This window comes from Ambystoma mexicanum, chromosome 1p, assembly GCF_040938575.1.
Source record: "Ambystoma mexicanum isolate Mex_15411 chromosome 1p, UKY_AmexF1_1, whole genome shotgun sequence".
Classification (NCBI taxonomy): domain Eukaryota; kingdom Metazoa; phylum Chordata; class Amphibia; order Caudata; family Ambystomatidae; genus Ambystoma; species Ambystoma mexicanum.
This window is the reverse complement of record NC_090921.1, coordinates 316,495,149-316,520,004: the sequence shown is the minus strand read 5'-3', so window position 1 is coordinate 316,520,004 and position 24,856 is coordinate 316,495,149. Positions and strand designations below refer to the sequence as shown.

Sequence of the window (24,856 nt, the reverse complement as noted above, 5' to 3'; positions counted from 1 at the left end):
GATGTGGAGTGAGCGGCGGGTGTTGGTATGAGAACAGTTATACCGAATGGTGTCATAGTATCTCTGTGTTCTAGTTGAGTGGTGATGTAAAGGAGAGAGTAATCGTGGTGGTGTGATATGATGGGTTATATGCTATCTAAACACTCTCTGCATTCTAAGCCATACTATATACGTCATGCAATTCTATGCGCTCCTGTCTGCCCCGCACGCTCTAGTCTGTCCCGCACATGCACTCTTGTTCCGCCCCACGCATGCCCTCTTGTCCGCCCCACGCATGCCCTCTTGTCCGCCCCATGCTTTTACTCTTGTGCACACCCATCCGCTCCATACACTCATCTGCTCCATACATTCATCCACTCCATACACTCATCAGCTCCATCAACACATCCGCTCCATCTGCTCCCTACACTCATCCGCTCCCTACACTTATCCGCTCCCTGCCCTCATCCACTCCCTACTCTCATCCGTTCCCTACTCTCATCCGCTCCCTACTCTCATCCACTCCATACACTCATCCACTCCATACGCTCATCCACTCCATACGCTCATCCACTCCATATGCTCATCTACTCCATACGCTCATGTGCTCTATGCACTAATGTGCTCTATACATTCGCCAGGTCTGTACATTCATCTGCTCCGGCAATCTACACACTCTCCGCACTTCTGCATTCATCCACTATCCACACTTGTGGGCTCTACATACTTGTCCGCTCCACATATTCATCTGTTCTACACACTCATCCAGTTTACGCTCATCCATTCTGCATATTCGTCTGGTTTGCGCATTCTTGCATTCTACTCGCTTCTCTGAGGTTTACGCACTCATCTGCGCACTCATCCCCTCTGCACACTCATCCCCCTCTGCGCACTCATCCCCCTCTGTGCACTCATCCCCCTCTGCGAACTCATCCCCCTCTGCACACTCTTTCCCTCGGCACACTCTTTCCCTCTGCACTCTTTCCCTCTGCACACTCATTCCCTCTGCACACTCATTCCCTCTGCACACTCATCCCCTCTGCACGCTCATCCACTTCACGCACTCGTCTGCTCCATGTACTCATCCCCTCTGCACACTCACCCCTCTGCACACTCATCCCCTCTGCACACTCATTCCCTCTGCACACTCCTTCCCTCTGCACGTTAATTCCCTCTGTACACTCATTTCCTCTGCGCGCTCACGCACTCGTCCGCTCCATGCACTCATTCCCTCTCCGCACTCATCCGCTTTAAGTACTCATGCTTTTCACGCATCCAGCAGCAATATCCTGTTCTATATATTCATCTCAGACACTCATCTGTTCTATATCTTCATCTGCTCTGCACGGTCATCTTCTCTATATACTCATCTGGTCCATACATCCAGTCGCTCCATACACCCATGCGCTGCATATACCCATGCACTCCATACACCCATCCGCTCTATACACCCATCCGCTCCATACACCCATCCGCTCCATGCACCCATCTGCTCCATACACCCATCCGCTCCGTACACCCATCCGCTCCGTACACCCTCCGCTCCATACACCCATCCGCTCCACAGACCATCTGCTCCATACACCATCCGCTCCATACACCATCTGCTCCATACACCCATCCGCTCCATACACCATCCGCTCCATACTCCATCCGCTCCATACACCCATCCGCTCCATACACTATCCGCTCCATACACCCATCCGCTCCATACACTATCCGCTCCATACACCATCTGCTCCATACACCATCCGCTCCATACATCATCCGCTCCATACACCCATCCGCTCCATACACCCATCCGCTCCATACACACATCCGCTCCTTACACACATCCGCCCCATACACTCATCCTTACTATACACACATCCATCATATACACTCTTCCGCCTTATACACTCATTCTGCTCTATACACTTATTTCGCTCTATATCCTCATTTCGCTCTATACCCTCATGAGCTCTATAGACCCAACCGTTCTATACATTCATCTGCTCTAGCTATCTACACACTCTCCGCTCTTCCGTATTCATCCGCTATCCACATTCGTGCGCTCTACATACTCATCCGCTCCACATACTCATTTGTTCTACACACTCTACCGGTTTACGCTCATCCGTTCTGCACATTCATCAGGCTTACGTATTTCTGCGTTCTACTCGCTTCACTGTGTTTACGCACTCATCCGTGCTACACGCTTGTCCGCTCAACACACTCATCCGCTAAATATGTTTATCCATTCTATACCCTCATCCGATCTACATTTTCATTCGATTTCCACATTCCTTTGAACTATATAGTGATCTGTTCTTCCATTCATGCATTCATCCACTCAGCACATCTGCTTCACCTGCTTCATTTATTCTAATTATTTCATCCACGCCATTCACTTTGTTCACTCGTCATGCATTCTGTCTATTTCAGGAGTTTAAATCTCGTTACTGATTCCGTAAGCTTTACTCTTATTAACCATTTCACTGCTTTGATCTACTTTATTCGTTTAAATCTGGTTGTCCTTCTAGATTATATTGGGTTTTATTGGCTGTCAATTTCTTGCATCAGGTAGTTTGTTGGATTGGTATCATTGGGTTGCTGTTAGTCTGTTTGGGTTATTTGGTACAGGTTGGTTTTTAGGGGAAGAGCCAGGTTTTCAGCAGTTTGCGGAAAGACGTTAAATCCTCGGTTAGGCGGATGTGGGGTGGGAGTGAGTTCCATAATGAGGGCGCCAAGGCTGAGGATGATGATCCACCTAACCTGACTGAGTTTGTCTTTGGTATGACTAGGAGGCCGGCTGAGCTTGATCTCAGGGTGCGAGGGGGGTGATAGGGTTTTAGCTTGTCTTGAAGATATTGAGTCCCGGTTTTATGCAGTGCTCGATGGGAGATGCATAAGGTTTTGAAGGTCACCCTTCTGGCTACTGAGAGCCAGTGCAGCGTCTTAAGGGCTGGGGAGATGTGGTCTCTTGGGCCGAGTGCAAGTAGCAATTTGGCAGCTGCATTTTGTGCCCTTTGGAGTTTATTCAGTTGGTATGCATGGGCTCCGAGGTATAGGGGGTTTGCATAGTCCAGTCTTGATATAACGATTGATTGGACTGCGGAGAGTCTGTTGGGAAAGGAGAGATATGGAAAGATGCGCCTAAGGGTTTTAAGGTGGTAGTGGCAGGACTTTGAGACGTTGTTGACTTGGCGCGAGAGTGTTAGATCAGAGTCAAGGGTGCATCCAAGATTTTTCACTGAGTTGGAGGGGGTCGGTGAGTTGCCCATGGTGGATGGCCAGGGTAGCGGGTGCGGAAGAAGTTCTGAGTTGCCACATATCATGATTTCCTTTTTGGAGGGGTTTAACAAGAGGTGGCTTTGGGATATCCACAGTTCTATGTCAAGGAGGCTAGGTCAGGTCGGGAGTTGGGTTTTGAGTTCTGGAATTTTAGAATTAGTTGAGTGTCGTCGGCGTAGTTGTAGCACAGGATGTTGTGTGAACGAATTATCGGTGGGAGGGTGATCAAGTAGAGATTGAATAGGAGGGCGGATAGGCATGCTCCTTGTGGGACTCCTGTGTCGACTGGTCTGTCTTGGGAGGTATAGGTGGAGAGTATCGTTATTTGGTACCTATCTTTGAGAAATGAAGCGGTTCCACGGATTCCTAGGGAGTGGAGGCGGTCTAGGAGGATTGAGTGGTTGATTATGTCAAAGGCTGCGGATAGGTCAAGAAGGATTAGTGTGGCGCATCCCACAGAGTCTGCTATCATTTTAAGGTCATCCCAGATTGAGGTTAGGGTGGTTTCGGTTCCGTGACGGGCTCTGAAACCTGATTGTGAGGGATCAAGGAGGTTGTTGGCTTCGACAAATGCATTTAGTTGGGAGTAGGCGGTTCGGTCAATGAGTTTGGCAAGGAACCTGGTGTTTGAGATGGGGCAGTAGTTTTTCGGCTCGAGAGGGTCGAGCAAAGGATTTTTAATTAGAGGTTTAACATGAACCGTTTTGAATGCGTCGGGAAAGATACCAGAGGATAAGGAGGCATTTATGATGGATCTTGCGTGTTCTCCTGCGCAGGTGGAAGCGAAAATTTCTTTGAGGGTTGAGGCTGGCCAAGGGTCCAGCGGAGAGCCGGATGGTTTGTGGGCAGATAGAAGTTTGAGAAATTCCTCTGGAGATATCAGAGGAATTCAAAGGATTCAAACGTTGGTCAGGTAGTGGTCGCAGCTGATGGACTGGGTGGTATGGGGGAAGTATTGTCTGGTGGATCTAAGAGGGCTAGCTTGGAGGCTAGGGTATTTGTTCTTTCGAGAGCTGTGGTGTAAAAGTGGAGGGAGAGTGAGTCGCACAGTGATTGGGAGGGGGTCGGGATGGTGGTGGTGCAAGCGGGTTTGGTGAATTCGGAGATGATTTTGTGGAGTTATTTGCTTGGATTTTTGCAGTTTAGGATTCGGGAGTTGTAGTGGGCTTTTTTCGATTTCCGGATTTCGGCCTTGTACTGATAGAGTGTCTGGCCAAGGTGGCCTTGTTCTCCTGGGTTTTGTTATTCTGCCATTTGCGTGCTAGGTATTTATATAGTTGTTTAGTCGTCTTCAACTCTGGAGTGAACCATCTGGGGAAAAGACCTAGGCGTGTTGATGATTTGCAAGAGGAAGTGAGCCGTATCAGAGATGCATTGAGCCACGAATCAAAGGCATCAGGGGTTAGTTGTTTATTGAGTTGGCAGGTAGGTGGTGGAGCCTGGGGAGGGCGTCGGCTAGGTCCGGCACGATTATTAGTTTTTTCCAGCATTTGCGTAGATTTGGAGGTTCGGATTCGATTACGCAAAGGGGGTCAGGTGAGCGAATGGTGAAAGAGAGGATGAAGTGATCGGACCAGATGATAGGGGTGGGTGGGTTTAAATGAATCCGGGTATTGGAGCTAAAGATGGCATCAAGAGTGTGTCCTTTATAGTGAGTCGGGCCATTTAAGTGGGGTTGGAGGTTCATCGTGCCTAAACCGTCAACCAGAGAGTGTGTCATAGGGTTGGTGGGGATGTCGAGCCAAATGTTGAAGTCTCCAAGAAGGGTGAGATTGGGATGGTTTAGTTGAAGGGTGGCAATAGAGTCACAGAGGTTGTTTGCGAATTGTCTATCGTAGCCCGGGGGTCTGTAGATTATTAGGAAGCTGTGTGAGAGCGACAGGGAGAGGGATAGTTTGACGAGGAGAGATTCGCAGAAAGGAATGGAAGGTTGGTTGTCGATGATTGAGGCGCGGAAGAGAGACTTGAAGACAAATGCTACTCCCCCTCCTCTAGAGGGACGGTTCAGTGGGATGAGTGACTAGTCAGGGGGGAAGGCTTCATTGGCGATTGGGGCGAAGTCGTCCGAGAACCAAGTTTCGGTGATGAAGACCAGGTCTGGTTTGTCAGAGGCGAGGAGGTCAAAGATGCAGTGTCTATTTTTTGCTACGGATCGGGCACTAAAGAGGATGCAGTTCACCTCGGCAGGCGAGGATGGTCTCGGGGCTGGAGCGGAGTGGGGTGTTGGCGGAGAGAGTGGAAGCTGGAGAGGGGGTGGGGTAGTGTGGGTGATGATTGTTTGGAATAGTGGGCGTGCTGACGAAATGGTGCGCTTCGGGCCGGTTTGGGTGATTGCCTGTGTTGGAATGATCGGGTTCGGCTCGGGGAATTTGAAGGTGGGTTGTGGGCGGTAAGGCGTTTCAGTTGCAGATGATGAGAAGTCGAGGGAGAGGGGTTTCAGGAAGGGTGAAACCATCTGGGAAGGAGGTGATTGGGGAATAGACGAGGTGGGTCGAGACAGGGGAGGTGAAGAGTGTTGAGAGATTGAGGGGGACCAGGTACGTTTCCTCTTCAGTTTCTTTGTTGTGATTGGAGTGTGAGAGAGGGTAGGGGGATCAGAGGGGGAGAGGGATTCGGCTTCGGTTCCTGCCATGGCCAGGTGTGCAGTTTTTAGGGAGGGGAAAGGGTGTGGTCAGTGGTGGAAGGTGGCAGGGGAATGTGGCCAAGGCGGGGGATGGGAGGTTGTAGAGCAGGATGTCCCTGGTAAGATAGTGAGAGGAGCGGCGGGGATGGTTATCCTTGGCTGGTCAGTGGTGGGGTTCAGGGGAGGAGTGGTCTTAGAGTGGATGTTTGCAAGGCGGGATGTCCCCGGTATGATAGTGAGGGGAGCGGGCATGGTTATCCTTGGTTGGTCGGAGGTGGGGTTTGGGGGAGGAGTGGTTTTAGGGTGGTTGCCTCGCCATCGTGCCCCTCTGGCTTGGTGTTTGGAGAGGGGAATGGTAGGGAAAGCGAAGGAGGGTGGGTTGATTGGGGATGAGGAGGTCCGGGACGGGAGGGAAGGCAGATCGTGCAGTGGGAGCGGACCATGGTGCTTGTTTCCAACAAACTTTGGTGGAGTGAGTGCACTCATGCTTAGTAGTTGTTAGGTGTGGTTCCAAGTGGGACTTATAGTTTATTGGACTATATAAATTCGGTGATATCACTGGCTGAGAGTGTGCTTGATTTCAGGGTTCCACGAAGCCGGGTGATATTATTCACTTGTTCTAGGTTTTGGTGAACTATTTGTACTAGCTTGCAGATATTAGGCCGTTTTAAAGTGTAGCTAGCCGTTAGGAAGTGCTAATTAGGCAGTCTATTTAGTTGTTGCTACAGCACAGTTACGCTGTTGGGTAGGCTTTCTAGTATGCTGGAGTACAGGTAAACTATTAAGGAGGAATTGGATGTAGCAACACCCGAGGTATGGTTTTAGTTTACTTTAGGAGGAGTTTAGGCAGGTTTTTAATTGTAGTTCTAGATTGAGTGGGGGCATGCTATTAGGCACACTTCAAGTTCGATTTGCACAATTGATATTCAGACTGTTACGTGTACTTCTAGGTTCAACTGATCACAGAGATGATGTTGGGTTATTAGGTACTAATAGGTACACTTCTAAATTCGACTGTACACATTACTAGGGCTATTCTAACTTAGGTTTGGTGTAGGGAGGCTGTTGGGCACACTTCTATAATCAGCTTTCGCAGAGAGGCTATTGGGCACACTTCTATAATCAACTTTCACAGAGAGGCTATTGGGCACACTTCTGTAGTCAACTTTCACTGAGAGGTTTGTTGAGCACGCTTCAATAGTCAATTTTCACAGAGAGGCTATTGGGCGCACTTCTAAATGCAACTTTCACAGAGAGGCTATTGGGTACACTTCTATAGTAACTTTCACGGAGAGGTTGTTGGGCACACTTCTATAGTCAACTTTCACAGAGGGGCTATTGGACACACTTCTAGATTTAACTGTCACAGAGAGGTTGTTGGGCACACTTCTATAGTCAACGTTCACAGAGAGGTTGTTGGGCACACTTCTATAGTCAACTTTCACAGAGAGGCTATTGGGCACACTTCTATAGTCAACTTTCACTGAGAGATTTGTTGAGCACGCTTCTATAATCAACTTTCAGAGAGAGGCTATTGGGCACACTTCTATAGTCAACTTTCACTGAGAGGTTTGTTGAGCACGGGTCTATAGTCAACTTTCACAGAGAGGTTGTTGGGCACACTTCTAGATTCAACTGTCACAGAAGGGCTATTGGGTACACTTCTATAGTCACTTTCACAGAGAGGTTGTTGGGCACACTTCTATAGTCAACTTTCACAGAGGTTTTTGGACACACTTCTATAGTCAACATTCACAGAGAGGTTGGTGGGCACACTTCTATAGTCAACTTTCACAGAGAGGTTGGTGGACACACTTCTAGTGTCAACTTTCACAGAGAGGCTATTGGACACACTTCTATATTCAACTGTCACAGAAGGGTTATTGGGTACACTTCTGATTGCAACTTTACAGAGAGGCTATTAGGGAGACTTCTAAATGCAACTTTCACAGGGAGGCTATTGGACACACTTCTATAATCAACTTTCCAAAGAGGCTATTGGGCATATTCTAAATGCTGTTTTCACAGATAGTATATTGGGTACACTTCTAACTGCAAGTTTCACAGTGAGGCTATTGGTCACACTTCTAAATTCAATTTTCACAGTGAGGGTATTGGTCACACTTTAAATTTAACTACTAAATTCAGTTTTCACAGAGAGTCTATTGGGCACATTTCTGAATTCAGTTTTCAATGAGCGCCTATTGGGCACACTTCTAGGTGCAACTTTCACATGGGATATTGGGCACACTTCTAAGTGCAAGTTTCACAGTGAGGCTATTGGTCACACTTCTAGATTCAGTTTTCATAGTGTGGCTATTGGTCACATTTAAAATTTTACTTTTCACATAGTCTATTGGGCACACATGTTCAACTACTAAATTCAACTCTCACAGAGGGGCAAATGGGACATTACTAGATTCAACTTTGTATAGAGAGGCTATTGGGCACACTTCTAAATGCACCTTTCACATAGAGGCTAATGGGTACTCTTCTATTCACAGGGGCTATTGGGCAGACTTCTGTTCACAGATGTTATTGGGCACACGTCTAACTTTAACTTTCACAGAGAGGCTAAATGCACTTCTAAATGCAACTTTTCACACAGAGGCTATTGGGAACACTTCTAGATGCAACTTTCGCAGAGAGGCTATTGGGCACAACACTAAATTCAACTTTCACAGAGAGGCTATTGGGCACACTTCTAGATGCAAAACTTTCACAGAGAGGCGATTGGGCACAACACTAAATGCAGCTTTCACAGAAAGGCTAAATGCACTTCTAAATCCAACTTTCGCAGAGAGGCTAAATGCACTTCTAAATGCAACTTTCGCAGAGAGGCTAAATGCACTTCTAAATGCAACTTTTCACACAGGGGCTATTGGGAACACTTCTAGATGCAACCCTCTCGACTGGACCAATCAGAGCTGGGGTAGGCGGGATTAGGAGGCGGATGGGTAGTGGAATCCGGGAAAAGGTGCGGGAGGGGAAGGGAAGTTTACCAAAGTGGATGCCTTCTTCAAGGGGCTTTCTACAGCAATAAAGACACTATTTTAGGGTGCAGCACCAGCAAAATGCACTCACCTCGCACAGATGGAAAAGGCTTGAGTGTGGGCTGATGCCGTGGACTAGGTCTGCAAGGCAGACAGAATCAACCAATCAGGGGTGGTGTGGGCGGGTCGGGAGGCGGGAGGGAAGCCCAAACACAGGGAAATGCGGAAGAGGGAGCGCAAATTATTAGTAAAGGCGGATGCCTTTTTCAGGGGCTTTCTACAGCAACAAAGGCACTATTTTGGGGTGCAGCACCAGCAAAATGCACTCACCTCGCACAGATGGAAAAGGCTTGAGTGTTGATTATCAGGGCACACGTCGAGGATGCATGTGGGTGTACAGCGCCAGCCTACATTTTTCAGAGGGTGGACACAACCCCCTGTTGGGTGTTTTTGAAGCCGGCATTCAAAACAAATGTTTGCGTGCTCAAGTGTTCACTAGTAGGATTTCACCCTAGGATATCGTGTTCCCAGTGCAGACGCTTAACCACAAGACTACACAAAGGTGTCATCAAAGAACACGTCTCTTATTTGGATACTGTTTTGCAGGGAATATTTCATAATTAATTATTGGGTTTAAAAGGTGGGCTCCTTTTATACTTTGGCAGCGTAGTTATTATAAAAGCTCCTCTCTCCGGTGTTTTTTCTGGTGTTGATTAATATTGTTGAAAGGCCAATGCTCATTTGTCATGCAGACTTTCTTCTAAGGGGAAGGGTCAACTGAGATACTTTTGCATATCTGACTTTAAGATATGTTCACTTATTGTGAGTATATTCATGGGTGCCAGTTTTTGATTTTTGCTACAGCGTCAGAAATTCCCTCATTTACAGGTCGAAACAACACAGCATATTAGGCAGCAGGAATAGGAGACAAGCCATAAAATGTACATGAAGGTCTAAACATAATATCTTAGCAACAGTTGCCTAACCTGCTGAGTTGACCTTGAAGTATTCTACAATAGGATGCCTTGCTGACCCCTGTGCCCGCAACACAGATTTGGCCTGCCCATCCGCTCCAATCAAGATTCAGGGGGTCCTTTAATGAGGCTCCCTTCCCATTTTGAAGTGAGCAGCACTTGCTAATTTTGCAAGATGTATGCCAGCACATCAGCAACCCTGACCCCAGCAAGAGAGGAGACAGAAACCCTGTCACAACCAGTCATTTAGATGATCACAGAAAGGAGAATCGGTGCACCCTCTGCCACCATGTAGCTCCTATGCACATTTTATTGAGCCCCCCACTTTTTTTAGAATTTGAGCCGTTACTTTTGTTAACATTTGAAGACCTGATACATTGTTTACTTCCCTGCATCAAGACTATTCTAAGTAATTAGGCCCTATCACACTACAAGGCAATCTTGCAGTAGACGCAACCGGACCTTCCTGCCCCAGACCCAATCCCTGCCCTGACATGACATCCTTGGAACCGCTTGGAGTTTACTTCTGTTGACAGCCAAAATAATAGTTAGCTGTAGCTTCTGAAATAAAAGCATAATGCTAATTTGGACAATATGGCCAGATATGTGTACAATAAAAATAAAAACAATTGCAAAAACAGCAGTTAACTTCACTTAGCAAAACACAATCACCATATTTTGGCAATGCCTTCCACAGATGGTGTCTTCAAAGAAATGTTTCAAAAAGACCTTTTGAAAACAATATTTATGCCAATTACAGCTGGGAAGAGATATGTTGAAGTGCCAGGATTGCAGACTGGTCTCACATCCTAGGGCCCACCAGCCCCTGCAGGAGTGGGCAAGACTGTATTCCGTGTTGTCTACCAGCCTGTATGCTGGATCAGCCTGTCTGCTGCTGTCACTCTCTTTGTGATTAACTTTGATTGTCTTTCTTTTTTTCCGGTAGAAGCTCAAGTCCCAGCCTGGCAGTCTAGTCGGGTAATAGTTGCAGTGGGCATCTATTCCACCTGGTGTTCGCAGGGACATGCCGCGTTAGATAGGACACGGCACACGTCTGACCCTCAGACGAACTTCTTTCTTCCTGTGACACTATGGGAAGGATGTGAGTTAGCGGCAGCTCTGCCCGAGAATGTAGTAGAGCACAGTCCTTTGGCGCCCTCTACTGGTAGCCACCCTCAGCACCTTCTGCCCACTATTGACTGCACAGTACAGAAAATATGATGGCGTCGTTCGAATTGCGTAATAAGTAAGGAATAGAACTAACCCAATTTAAATTAAGATCGTGTAAATCCGAGTTGGAACACTAGGAAATTGACCAAAACGGCCCTTTCAATAAAAAAAAAAAACGAAAGAGAAAAACACCTAGTGTTTCAATTTTTGTCTGCTTGTTCTGTGAACTATTTTCATGTGACTGCTTTGTGCGACCATGCTTGATGTGTAATATCCCACAAGCAGTTGATTCCAGCGCCTCGCCAATAGAAAATACTGCAAGACTTTTGTCAGTAATTTAAGTGGGATTGAACATTGAAAGTGGGCTCTAACAAGGGACTTTGGCCTAAAGCGGCATGGCTTAGGAAAGGGTCTATTATTTCTATGGGCTCCAATTTCGGAAGCTAAAGCACGGTGAGATTAAATGATTTGCTCAGGATTACACACTTTGGTTAAGTGGAGAAGCTCGAATTTGAGCCCTGTGTGCAATGGGTTTATGTTTTTGCTTCCCAGGAGTAAAATAATATTCTAAAGTCTGTAGATATCTTAGCCACCATGGATCAGATCTACAGTTTAACAACTCGGAGATCCATGCATCATATATGTCAATGGTGCAAAAACCATTCACCTCCCCTCCCCGCTGCTTTCAAAGACTCTCCTTGTCCTTTATTCTTGACTGTGTCGAATCATCCTACTTCACTAACCTAATATCATCTCTTCACTGGCACCTACAAAAGACTCTGTGATCCTGCAGGCTATGCCCCACCCCCTCGAAAGCCACTCCTCATTATCCTTTCCCTCAACTGACAATTTTGCATCCTCTTCTCCAAAATCACAACGATTCTCAACACATTGAGGGGCCTCCTTAATCTTCCACCTCTCCGTCCTTTACTCCACCTCTTTCTACCCCACCGACTCTTCACTACCTTACCTCTGACCCACCTTCCCAACTGAACTACTAACTATCCTCCTCTCTCTGAACCCATCATGTGCCCCCATTTACCCATTGGCATCCCAGACCATTGAATAACGTTCTCCATCACCTCTTCCCACCTCTCTTCCCACTTCAACCTCTCTCGTTCCCAAGGAATCCTCGGCAAGTGCTATAAAACAACCACCATCAGCATGATTGAGAAACCCACTGCCAACCCCAACAATATATCCTTCTACAGACCAGTCTCCTTCCTACTTCACCAACTGAAACGACCTTGAGAGAGTCGTATTCAACGGCATCATCAACTGCCTCGAGGATCTCTCTCCATGTGACCAACCTCCAATCAGAATTCTGGAGAGAACACTCCATTATAAATGCACTTACCCATTTCACAAATGTTCAAACCACTGCTCGCCTCTCTCACTGCATCCTTTCGAACCCTACTTGATCTCTCCGCAGCCTTTGATTCTACAAATCATCCTTCCCTCCTCCAAACCCTCTCTTCCCTTCAAGGACACGGCAAGGTACTGGCTGGCCCCCTATCTCTGTGGCTGCTCTTCCTCCCTCCCCTGGTACTCTATCACATCCCACCAATAATCTGTCCTTGGCGTTTTCCTCTTTATGCTCTGCACCACCTCACAGGGCAAACTCATCTCTACCTTTGGCGACCACTACCATCTCTTCGCCACTAGCACCCAGATCTTCTCCTTTGCCCCCTTCACTGTTGGCACCTCTCACCTCATCACTGGTTGCCCCAGTTGATGCTGAAATCCTAGTCTTACCTGCCTCTAATGTGAATGCTGCATCCCTGTTTCCTGTCCCCTTCCCCCATACATCCTCTCCATCCCACTCAAATCCCACAACCTTGCATTCATCTTCGAAAGTGACCTCAATCTCCAACAGTGAATGACTGTCTCCCACAGCTGCTAGACTGAACCTTCTCATTACCAGGAAAATCCAACACCATCTCATCCCCAGGCTCGGCACACGTGCTAATCACTACTGCTGTGCCCAGTAAAATGTATTACTGCTCAAGCTTACTCATTGGTCCCCCCTCTACTCTTTCACTCCTTTGCAAAAAGTCCTAAACGTTGCTATTTGCATCCCCTGACATGTTCCGCAATCCTGGCCCACTGCTGCCCGCGGCCAACGTGCTGGGTGGCTCTCTATACAAAATCACTCTGATTAAATTCCTCCTTCTCGTAAACAAAGTCATTCATGGCCTCGCTCCACCCACCTTGCCGATGACACCTGCAAACCCTTGCTCATGTAGCCTACAGTGCCTCCCTCTCCTAAAACTCTCTGTCCCTTGACCCGGCTGTGACCCTTCCCACGTATGCTCCTACTCCAAGCGGAATGCCCTTCCAACAGACATCAACACCATCCTTACTACAGATATCAAAAGCATCCTTCCAACAGTCATCAACACCATCCTTCCAATAGACATCAACACCATCCCTCAAATTGAAAAATTCAAGATCAATATCAAGTTGCACCGTCTAACCAGCAAGGGGCCTCTCTCACCCCTTATTCGAACTGATCCCTGCCCGCACTCCATACCAGTCTTTACACCCCACTCTGATGTGCCTGTTGTACATTTGATAATATGTAATCACCATTTTACATGGTCCATATGCATGTCATTGCCCAAGTCCTTTTAGTTGTTTAGAACCCGCTCTAAGTCTCATAGCCCTATCCCGCGTCAGCTAGTTACTACTACTCAGATATCATGGATATCATGTCCCGGTTGTAAAGACACCCTACCATGGGACAGTCACTGTCTCCAGTAATTGATTCTTTTGTATAACATGTCACCCTATACTGAATTAAAACAAATACGTATACAAAAAAAGTAGACGAATCAAAAAAAAAAAAAAAAGGACAACATATAAATTATTAAATCGTTGCTACCTAACTGGCCCTCATTACGATAGTGGCGCTAAACCATGGCGCTATTAGCACCATGGTTGGTGCCGGTATTGTAACGAGTCCACCAATGTTCAATGGGGAATCACCACCCCATTCCAAGGTTGGCAGGGCTCAATGGGACTGGGGAAGGCAAAATGCGGTACCGTACTTAGCACCAAGGTCCCTTTGGGGGTCCCTACTTTAACGGCTGGTCTAGACCAGCCGTTCAGGTCGGGTTCCGCAAGGGACCTCGTAGTAAGGCGCTAAGGGTTTAACGGCGCCACAGCCTTTTACGGCGCTGTTAAACACTTAGCGCCAGGGTCCTAATGAGGGTTTTACGGCACACTTTTTTATGAAATGTTATTGGATTAGGGTTGTCATGTATTAAGTAATGTATGTTGTGAATATTTAATGTTTTTTCTTTTTCTTTATATTTTATAAGATTTTAGTGTGAAAGGTTATTTATCCAAATGCACGTTAATTAAAAAAAAATGTAAATCATTAAACAATCTTGTTGAATAGAAGAATATGATGTAGCTTTATTGTCACCACCCTGAACACACAAATACAAACATTAAACGAAAATGCACGATAAATGCACCTGCTTGAAATCATTGCTTCACAGAGCTTGTATTTTGTTATGCACACTCCACCCTGTTTCTAAGCACAAAAGTATTTCTGGGCCTCATTATAAGGTTGCCGGTATCCTGGCAGTAGATCAGATCCACTAGGATACCGGCAAATGTTATTACCATTTCTGGCACTCGGTTACGGCGGCATTCCTGCCGGATTATGAATTCCTGAGTGACGGTGTTAATCCCCATTCATGGAGTCTTGTTGGACTCCATGAGGGGACTTGCCGTCATTACCAGCACCAGCAATACCAGTGCCACTAATTATGGCTTTTTTTGCCGGTAGGGTGCCTGCCTTACCTTCAGCTCTTAGCTAGAGGTGACACAGGTGCCCCACTGGCAAACCTGTAGACAGCCAGTCTGGTAATGTGCCAGTATGCATTAATACCAGCACTTTATTTCCGGACCGACCGATTTATAATGAGGCCGATTGTCTCTTATTAAGGGACTTCCCACTCAAAACTGTCCCAATTACCCACTCACAGCTGTTTCTGCTGCCATTTGACACCAATCACATGTTTAAAATGCTCTGCCAATTATAGACAGCATTACACGGAAGGCGGTAAGGGTTAACGGTCACCGGTAATGCTACCGGTGACCGTTAACCCTTACCGCCTTACTACGAGGTCCCTTTGAGGGACCCGACCTTAACGGCTGGTGTAGACCAGCCGTTAAAGTAGGGACCCGCAAAGTGACGTTGGTGCTAATTACGGTACCGCAATTTGCGGTACCGTAATTAGCACCTTCCCCATTCCCATTATGCCCTATGGGGCAAAAATGGGAATGGGGAAGGGCCATGGCGGCATAGGGAATTACCGCCCCGCCAACCTCGGAATGGGGTGGTAATTCCCCATTCCGCCATGGCGGAATCGGTAAATTACCGGCATGAACCATGGTGCTAATAGCACCATGGTTTAGCACCTACCGTGTAATGAGGCCCCATGTGTCTTTCTTTTAAAATCAAAGACCATGAAACAAACTAACAGGAACTGGGCTCTCGGGGCGCGGTCTGGGAACAGCCGACCCTGCACCCTTACAGATCACAGGTGCCCTGGCTGGGAAGGCTGAAAGCTTTAAGTGCTATAAGCAGGGGCTGCGTGGGAGCTACACTTCCGATTTGTCTTTTGGTTTTTCTATGTCTCGGCAACTGCTAGAGCTCGCACGCTACGCATCTGCTGCTAGTGGGGTCTGCCGGGGCCCGGCACTGATCTGTCTAGCCCCGGCCAACTTAAAACTGTGCTTGTCACTATAATCTAAAAGACCTCTAACGTATTCTTCTTTTTTTCAGACTCCGCAGGGCACCCCTAAAGGTAAGTCAAATATCTGCAGCTGTTGTCCATGGGGGGTTTCAAGGGGGCAGTTCAATACTTTTATATTATAACACCTTTTGTTACAGCACTTAGAAGCGGGAGGAATCCGCCATGAAGCGCTCTATAAGTACACTAATGATTACGATTGCCCATTATCCCAGGACACTAGTGTGATTTGCCTGTGATTCTGTCCATTTGACAGATCTCTTATCCTTTTCCAAGAGCACTGACCTTTAACCTATAGCTCTCCGAGAACATTGGCCTTTGACCTATCGTTGCCCACATCCCTGACCTATCATTGTCCTAGAACAGTAAGTGACCACTGAGGAACCGCCACGAGTCATTGAGATTTCTGTTCCCAGGAGTACTGACCTATGACCTATCGTCATCAAAGAACACTCATCTAGGGCCTACATTTGCCCAGAACCATTGACTCATGGCCTGTCATCCACGAGCAATGAAATATTCCAGGGCTTTCATCCCTGCAGCCTCCTTCGTTTAGCAGCTTATGCTCCGCTTGGGGCCAGCGCAACACAGAAGCAATGAGAGGGACGACGGAAAGGGTAATTCTGGGTAGTTAGGGGCCTCGTTCTGGATGCATAGGTTTCATCAGTCTGGCCTCTGGGCCTCGAGCAAGCCACACTCATTCAGAAAAACACAGGCACGGTGGTCCAACTACCACATAATGTATTAAAAAAATGAAACAAATTATAAGGCATTAAACTAGGTTTGAGGGTAATTTGTGTTTGCCACAAAAATATTTTCAAATGTCTTGGTGTGTAGGAAATCTCAGACGGGTTCTAATGTACTCAGGATAGCTCCTGAGAGGCTTTTTGCTGTTCTTTTAGTATAAGGCACCCAAGCCTCATTATGAACTCTGCCATGTGGCATTACCGCGGAATAACGACTAGTGGCACAGTGGTGTAAATCCCCATGTCTGAAGTCCTTTGGACTCATGGGGCCTCCTTACGCGGTAGGAGGTACCCATGGTGCTATTAGCACCATGGCTACCCCCTTTCGTCATTCCCGGTCCGGGTTCCCGAAATAGGGATTTACCGGGTGATTCCAACCTTGGAGGACCCGGTAAGTCCCCATTCCGGGAACCATTCCCCATTCCCATTCGAGCCCCCATAGGGCTCAATGGGAATGGGGATGGAACAAATAACGGTACTGCAATTTGCGGTACCGTTATTAGCTATGAAGTCCCTTAACGGGTCCCATCCATAACGCCTGGTAAAACCAGACGTTGAGGAAGGGAACCGCTAAGGGACCACGGAATAGGGTGGTAAGGGATTACCGGCACCGGTGACCTTACCGGTGCCGGTAATCCCTTACCACCTACCGCGTAATGAGGCCCATGGTGATTTTTGGCAGATGTACCATGAATGTTAATACTGTGTGGTAAATCTGAAGATTTTTGGAGATAAAGTGCAGAATTAATCTATAGCTTTTTTGCTTGGAGTGAATCCTCCACTTTACCTGCAAAATGGGAATTCAGAGCTGCAGTAAAAAAGTGGCGGTAATGGAATTACCGCCACTGTTTTACCCCACCGTCAAACTCGAAATGAGGCCCGGGTTTTCAGAGGTCTCTGCTGAAAAGTCTCCTTCTTAAATAGGCTCCAATTATCTGAGCTGCAAGGTAGCAAGATACCTCAGCACTTTACCTAGACGCGTGTGCCGTATCTTCTCTGCACGGGTGGCCAACTTAGCCATTCATCTTCCACGGTTGATAAATTGATTACCAACACCTTGGGTAATAATCATACCTGTTAACACAGAGCTTAGAAGTGGCAAGAATCCAAGGTGACATTTGTGTATAATCGGTGATTTATCACTGGGTCGGTACAGACTGGGTCAGCAGAAAGAGCAGGCTTCCAATTACTTTCGGACGACCAAATGCTGTTTACGAAATGCATCTTTGTTTACAGTCAAGCTCTATTGGTTTTCAGGTGTAATGAAGGGATCCCAGTTGCCAGATGAAAAGAATATAGATTCACCAGCCGACAAGACCGGAAATCCGTTTTCATTGTGTGACGTATCAACTTACGTGGTACCAGTGGTCCAGGGGAGATTATCGGTTTCTAAACCATCAATCAGCCCCACACCTCTAGCACACCAGAAGGGATCCAAATAGATTGGAATAACAAGCCCTTTATGAAACTGTTTGGTAATGTGGACAGAACAGCAGGCTTATCTCCGAAAGGTCGTGGATTGTTGGTTAGTTTTAAAACAGGGAAATTACAATTATTACTCAATGACAAAAGGAGTGTCCAGTCAAGGTTGTATTACAAATGCCTACTTTATTAATCTCAACAGACAAAACTATGAAATACAACCCACCCTGTAAAGGAATGCAGAGGACAGACGGTTTCAAAGAAGGAAAAGGGATGCAATCTGGATACTGACAGGAGGGGAGTCAGTATGGTTAATAACCACAAAAGTTTGTTAAGGTGTCTTGGCTTTACTTTTTCTTTGGCGCAATGGGTATTAAAATGTTTCTAAGGGCCTTCTGGGAAGGACCAGGGGAACAGAACCACAATATACCTTGTGCTGTAGATGTTATTGGTGCTTGACCGGGTCGAGTTGGCTACAGGGTGCTTAGCAGACTTCTGTGACAGAGTTCGAGACGGGAGTCGCTTTGGGGTATCAGGCTGCACGACGGGTCGGCGAGCGAAGCTGGATGAACGGCAGCAGGGTGGCCTACACAGCAGGTCGGGGTCAGGAATAGTTTTCTCAGTCCTGATTGGTGGTCTGAAGCACTGGTGGAGACGTCTCTGGTGTCTTTAAGCGATGGTGGCTTGACAACAGACAGCGTTGCCATCGGTTGCAGATCGAGGAACTTGACTGGCTCAAAAATGTCCTTTAAGGCAGATGTCGGCAGAGGTTCACCCTGTGGGGGCTCTGTTACAGTGGCAGGTCTCCCTTCAAGCTGGGGGGAGACCAGACTCTCTGGATCCTGCAAACCACATTCTAATAGCTTATGAATGGGGTACCCCTAGCGGGGTGACCTACTGTAAGCAACAGTCCCAGACATGACAGTTCACTGTCATTGATACTATGAGTGGGAGCTGGATTCAGGTTGACACAGTTACATATGAAAGGTTGTTGGGTTTTCTGTCTCCTTTGTTAACCTCTGCACCCATGTGGGCATGTTTGAAGTATCCTCTATTGATATGTTATTCACTGCCACCAGCTGCAGGCCTAATACAAGAGCAGGGCAGGTCCATGGAGCCCTTGTAAGTTAATCAGGCTGGCCATGGCAGGGAGAAGGAGAGCGCCCATTTGCATTCACGCTTGCAAGAAAGACTGGCATCAAGAGATGAACACCAAAGAGGGAGCCACTCTCAGTACTCGTCAAATATTGACAATATTGCAGGAAGAGGCTATAGATTCTGATGGAAGGTGAGGTGAACGTGGTACCCTTGATCAGAATTATTGCATGACCTCAAAACTGAATTTTGGGAACACAGAGGGATCCCTAAAAAAGGTGAATTGCATTGTTGTAGTTGTAGTTGTAATTCCAAAACTAATAAATCTAGTGCAGTGGCCTTGGCAAAGCCACAGGAACCTGAAATTAACTACATTGTGTGTGTTGTGGTATCAACACCTGAGAGACATAGCACAGAGGCACGACGACAAGTGAACAACAGGAACACTCCCCAATGGGTTCAATCACTCCGAAGACGCATCGCAGTGGTGCCGATCAAGTGAGGTGAACCATCAGAGCATTGCCCAGTGGGAGTTGTAGTGCAATCACTTCATAGACATAGTGCAGATGCATTGACCAGATCAAGTGAACCAGAGGAATATTGGTGTTTGTGGTTCAATTACTCTGAACACACAGTGCAGCTTAGAAAATGTCAAGGGTACCTAAAGGGAATTGAATTGTGGGAGTTGTAGGTCCAGGACTCCAAAGACATAGCGTAGTGTCTCAAACCAAGAAAAAAGACCCAGGAGAGAATTGCATTGTGGGAGTTGTAGTTCAATCACTCCAAAAAACTTAAAGCTGATGCAATGACCATATTAAAAGAAACAGAGGATTATTGTCCAGTGAAGTTGCAGTCCAGTCAATCCATGGACCTAATGCAGAGATGTGGACCCTGTCGAGACACCCAGAAGCACACTGCCTTGTGATAGGGGTTCCTCACTCCAGGGATATTGCATAGAAGCGCTAGCATTGCAAAGCCAAATAGCAAAATTTCCATGTGAGATGCTGGCCTAGTGGGTAAAGAGAGGTCAAGATGAGAGAGAGGGAAATTCGGGGGAAATAAGATTATATTCAAAGAAGACGATGCTAACCCCAAAAGATACCATAGCAAAACTCTTCCCAAGTGGTGTACGTAGGAAAAGACTGACCCTGGCAAGGAAAGAGAGGATGGGCGGTGTTGCCATGGGCAACATCTTAAACCACTGAAACCTCCAACATGAACATAACCTTCCTAGGTTTGTATCTTTGGCTAGCGTCATCCGTGTTACACTGCTAACAGGACCCGGCGATGCATATACGCCGTTCAGGGGGCTGGAATTCAACAGCTGGCAGGGATGCCAACTGAAGCACTGGCTGCCAGCGTACTGCCTCCTAGATCTTTCTGCAGCACCAACTGGGGCATTTCCTTACCAGCAAGTTACCACAAAGGGTCAACATGGGTGTAGGGTGGTATTGAGGTGGAAGGGGAGTTCTCTCCAACCAGCTAAGGGGAAATCCCTTCAGAGACTTCATGGAGAGTTGGGGTGGTATTCCTGCCACTGCATGCAGAGGTGGTAAGGACTTTCCGTGGGTGTAGTGCCTCTCACTGGGGTTTGCCATTAAGCAGCAGAGGAGGAAATATAGGGAAGTGCCTTGTGAGCTCCGTGAAGTTCACAAAGCTCAACCCAGGCACTACACGGAACAACTGAATGCCAAAGGGTATACATACCCTCAACTGTGAGCTGTGGGCCTTGTGGACAAATGTGTGATATCATCTCAGTGATCGGTTGTGAGGTGGCCAGCCCAACTCAAGTGCACACTGTGGGGTTGCTTTGCTAGTGGAACCTGGAATAACTATGATCGGGCGTAAGCCGTGGTTGTTTTTTTTCCCAGTGGCTCCTCAAGTTCTGATGAGTAGTCCTGTTTGTTTCTCTCACTCCAGTTGGTTGATTTGAGTTTCTCTCTCCTACAGGAAAGCCGGTGCCTGGCAGTCCAATGCGGATGGTGGAGAGTGCTGGTATGATGAAAGCAGGTAAGCATCTGGTATTGCGTACCACCCCGTCATGGGGTGTCCGATTCTGTGCACCGCGTCCCCACACTCGGGGAAGGGACCACACTATTCTGCTGCCTATACCACCTCTATGATTTAATTAGCTCCTATCTGGAGGAAATATAGGTGAATATATCCCAGTCACTCATCAGGTGGTTACCATGCTGATATCCCAGTTGTATGACCTGAATGGTTTGGGCCAGTAATGAAGTCACCAAACATATTGTCGGGGGGAAATTCTCCCGGGGTCGGCTGGGCCGTCCGCGGACCTCCGGGCAGGGAGGCCCCAACTCCTCCCGTATATCCCAAAAAATGAGTATGAGACACACGCAAGAAGCAAGGTGGTTCTGCTGTTTATTAAACAAAACGGCAGGGATGGGTCAAGGATCGTACGCGTCCGTCCTGACACTCTCTCTTCAATCGTGGGGCTCGCAGGCCCTTTTTACCTTAGTATGACGCGCTACTTGCGTCACCTGGGAAAGTTAGCAAAAAACCTATCGCCACTCTGGATTGGTTCCTCGAGTGGTAGGGTTAGTATAGCATACGTATAGAGAGCGTTATTAGTGGTTGAGGGTCAGTCAGGTGGTATACTTGGGTTGTCCCTTCAATTTGATACATGAAAATTGTTACATGAAGACCCCTGAGGATTGGCTAATGTTAATGGCGTCAGTGATAAGAGCCCCATGTTCTGATTGGTCCACTCGCGAGCCCCCCAGTCTGGGACCATCGCTGTTCCCAGCTCGCGGTGCACCTGTCATTTGCAACAATGTATCACTATGGGTATGTGCAGACAATGTGAGGATTTATTCATATGCTGGAAGGCAGACTACTCCCACCGCCGCAGATGTCCATTGAGTCGCTTAATTGTATCTGCCTGTGTCTTGAAACGTGGGATCCAGGTGCCTCCCTCCTCCTGGGCCTGGCACCCTGTCAGATTCGGCTTGGTCACGTGAGGTGAGACCGTGGTTGAGGCAGAATTCTGCACATTTAATATTGCATTTTCCACTGTGTGCCTGGCTTAATTTGCAGGTGTGACCTTGGCGTCGGCTTTCGGCATGCGAGTTTGCAACATTGTGCCCTTGACTGTCTGCTCTCGCCTGGCTCATTCTGCAGGGTCAGCAACTGTACTTTTGCTCATTCAATGTTCATGGAAGCTCTTGCTTGCGGCCTACTTGGGCCTGGGGCATAGGTGGAAACGTTTGGTGCACGGTGCTTTAGGTTATGGTATCATATTGCTTTATCCCCAGTATCATGTCTTGGTTATATTTCTCATTGCAATGCATGGGTTAAGGAGAAGCGTGAGCAAGCATTTTAGATGAGTTCATTGTGCGTCTTGCGTTTCTGCATTTTGAAGAACCTATGTGAAAAATAATAAAGATGCGCGTCAGTGGGTGTGTCCGTCACCTACGTCATAGCACTGAATATGTTCTTCGTGTGGATTGGTGTGGGAGTGTCCAGTGTGCATGTTTACACGGGTGTGCTGATTGTTGGCTAGGTCGTCATGGCATCTCTAGCGATGTGTTCATTTACTGTCGAATGGTTCAGTCGAGTTCGTCCATGCCGCAGGTGTCGGCATGGGCAGGGCAGGCTGGTGGGCAGGCTGGTGGGCACATCCGTATGTTCCTGTACCAGGGTATCTGGTCATCTGGTAGATGGGCAAACTCTTCTCGTGGCGGGTGTCTGGGCCGTGATCCTCTAGGCCAGGGGTGTGAGGGGATTGGTGGGAGCCTTTTGTTCCATTCTCCCACTTCAATATCCTGCTCAATGTATCTGCTTAGTAAGTGCCGGGAAGTTATGTTACAAATGGTACACGACTGGATTGGTTACTTACAAAATATAACGCCAGCAAATAAATCAATCACAGCGTCAGCGTGAAGCAATAGAGGCCTCCCTGGTGACCGAGAAGGTGATATGACCATTTTAGAGGCCCACCGGCGTGAATCATTTCATTTCGATACATTGAAGAACTCGCAGTGGCACCGCGGGCAATACATCATAGATTCGCCGCCGGTTAGGGAGATGATCCCACGGATTCTGGCAAAAAGTACCAGTAGTAGATCTGCCTGGTCACTGCAGGATCCTTTCTACAACTTCCTCCCTTCTAGGATGTCTACTATCTTTTTCATTCTCTTTATCTTTCATTATGTTGTTCTTTCTTTTCCTTTTTTTCTTTTTGTCTTTTTTCTTTGCTTTCTTTCGATCTATTCATCGGTTTTCTTTCCTCTCATTACACCTTTCCATTTTCGTTCATTCTATTTTCTTTCATACTATTCTTCCTTCTTTCAATTCACATGTTCATTCTTTTTACCTTCCCTTCTGTCTGTCTTTCCTTCAATACACGTTTTCAGCTTTTCTTCCCTCCTCTTTCCCTCTCGATCTCTCGCATGATGCATGTCTTTTAATCTTTTTTCATTTCTCTCTTTCCCTCTTTCTCTCCTTTCTCTGCCTCTTTTTTCTCCCTTTCACGCTGTTCATTTTCCGCCGTCTCTTTCTCTTGTTATTGATTTACTCTGTACCTCCCTATCATTGCAAGTAACAATTTAGTCGCTATTCTCAAAGTCGCCCTCTTTCATTGGAAGAAGCATGGGAGTTGCACCCTGAAAAAATGCTGCTTGCTCTTCTTGCACAGCCTTAAAGGGTACATAGTTGCCTTGTAGCAGAAAACCTCCCTTGCTTGCACTCTGGAGGGTCTTCATTTCAGAGAATGGCCAAAACCTCAACATCTTTTTTGGGGCAGGAGGATGGGAAATTGGGGTGGGTAGGTAGCTCCACAAAGGGGGCATATCCTATGTGCTGGGTGTGGCCTTAAATGGAGCTGCCTGCTGCAAACAATGTATCATGAGCCCCTGCGCTTATGTATTTTGGGTCACCCGGCATGGCCTCATCTGGTCTTGCTGCACCCAATCTACATACTGTAATGACATCTCTAGGTTTCTAATTGGTTCCTGTCTCTACATAAGTTACTCACTCGCTCAGAATATAGACATTATAATCACTCTAATTCTGAAATAAATCCTCCTAGGAAGTGGTGGGAGGCGGCTTTGCATACAATCTAAGAGCATTCTGAGAACATAAGAATGACCAGGGATTTTTATATTTGGCAAATATGTATATGATAGCGATTAAAGCATGAAACCCTTCTGAGTACCTAATGCACCCTGGGCTTGGTGCCCACTTCATTTGTGCCAACAATCACCGTAACAGAAGTAATGGCCATATCTACTCACTTGGAAAACTTCAGTTCTTGGTTTGAGGTCTGGGTTGTCCGGCTTGAGTTAAAACAATTTTGATCCCTGCAATTCTGCACTGGGCTAGTCTTGTGAAGTGTGCTTTCATACACCTGGCATGCCTAGTGTGCACTGTTTGCTTGCTTCCTATTGGGGGACCAAGGAAGTACTAGGGGACCAGTGCACACTCTGACTGATTTTAAAAAGAAATATAAAAGCTACCTTTTTAAGGCTTCCTAAGCCTGGTCACTAATTTCCTGCCAACTCCCTTAGTTCTTTGATTCTCTGCTACCTGTTTGTTCGTTGTATTTCTATTTGTTTCTTGTGCACCTAGAGGCCTACGGCGATGTGGTGCATTATTCAAGAATAGAAATAAATAAATAAATAGTTTGAGAGCAGTTTTCGGAGAATGACGTAGCCCTCATTGAAGTGATGACACTGCAGACTTCGCAGTCTGCTCAATGAATAACCTTTTCGTATTAAGTCAAAAATATGCTTCTGTTATGGTCACTGGGCCAAAGCATCAGGCAAAGCCTCTGGCGGTCCTCGGCAGAGAT

At 47.1% G+C, this 24,856-nt stretch overlaps 1 protein-coding gene across 2 annotated transcripts in view; it reads left to right on the top strand.

Moving 5' to 3' along the window:
• Positions 1 to 24,856, top strand: part of PALM (paralemmin) — a 388,481-nt gene that overhangs the window by 321,851 nt on the left and 41,774 nt on the right. For both annotated transcript variants that reach the window (XM_069647781.1, XM_069647788.1), the window contains exons 6-7: positions 15,814 to 15,835; positions 20,995 to 21,054. In XM_069647781.1, the coding sequence (XP_069503882.1) occupies positions 15,814 to 15,835; positions 20,995 to 21,054 (82 nt within the window). The remainder of the gene's footprint in view (positions 1 to 15,813; positions 15,836 to 20,994; positions 21,055 to 24,856) is intronic.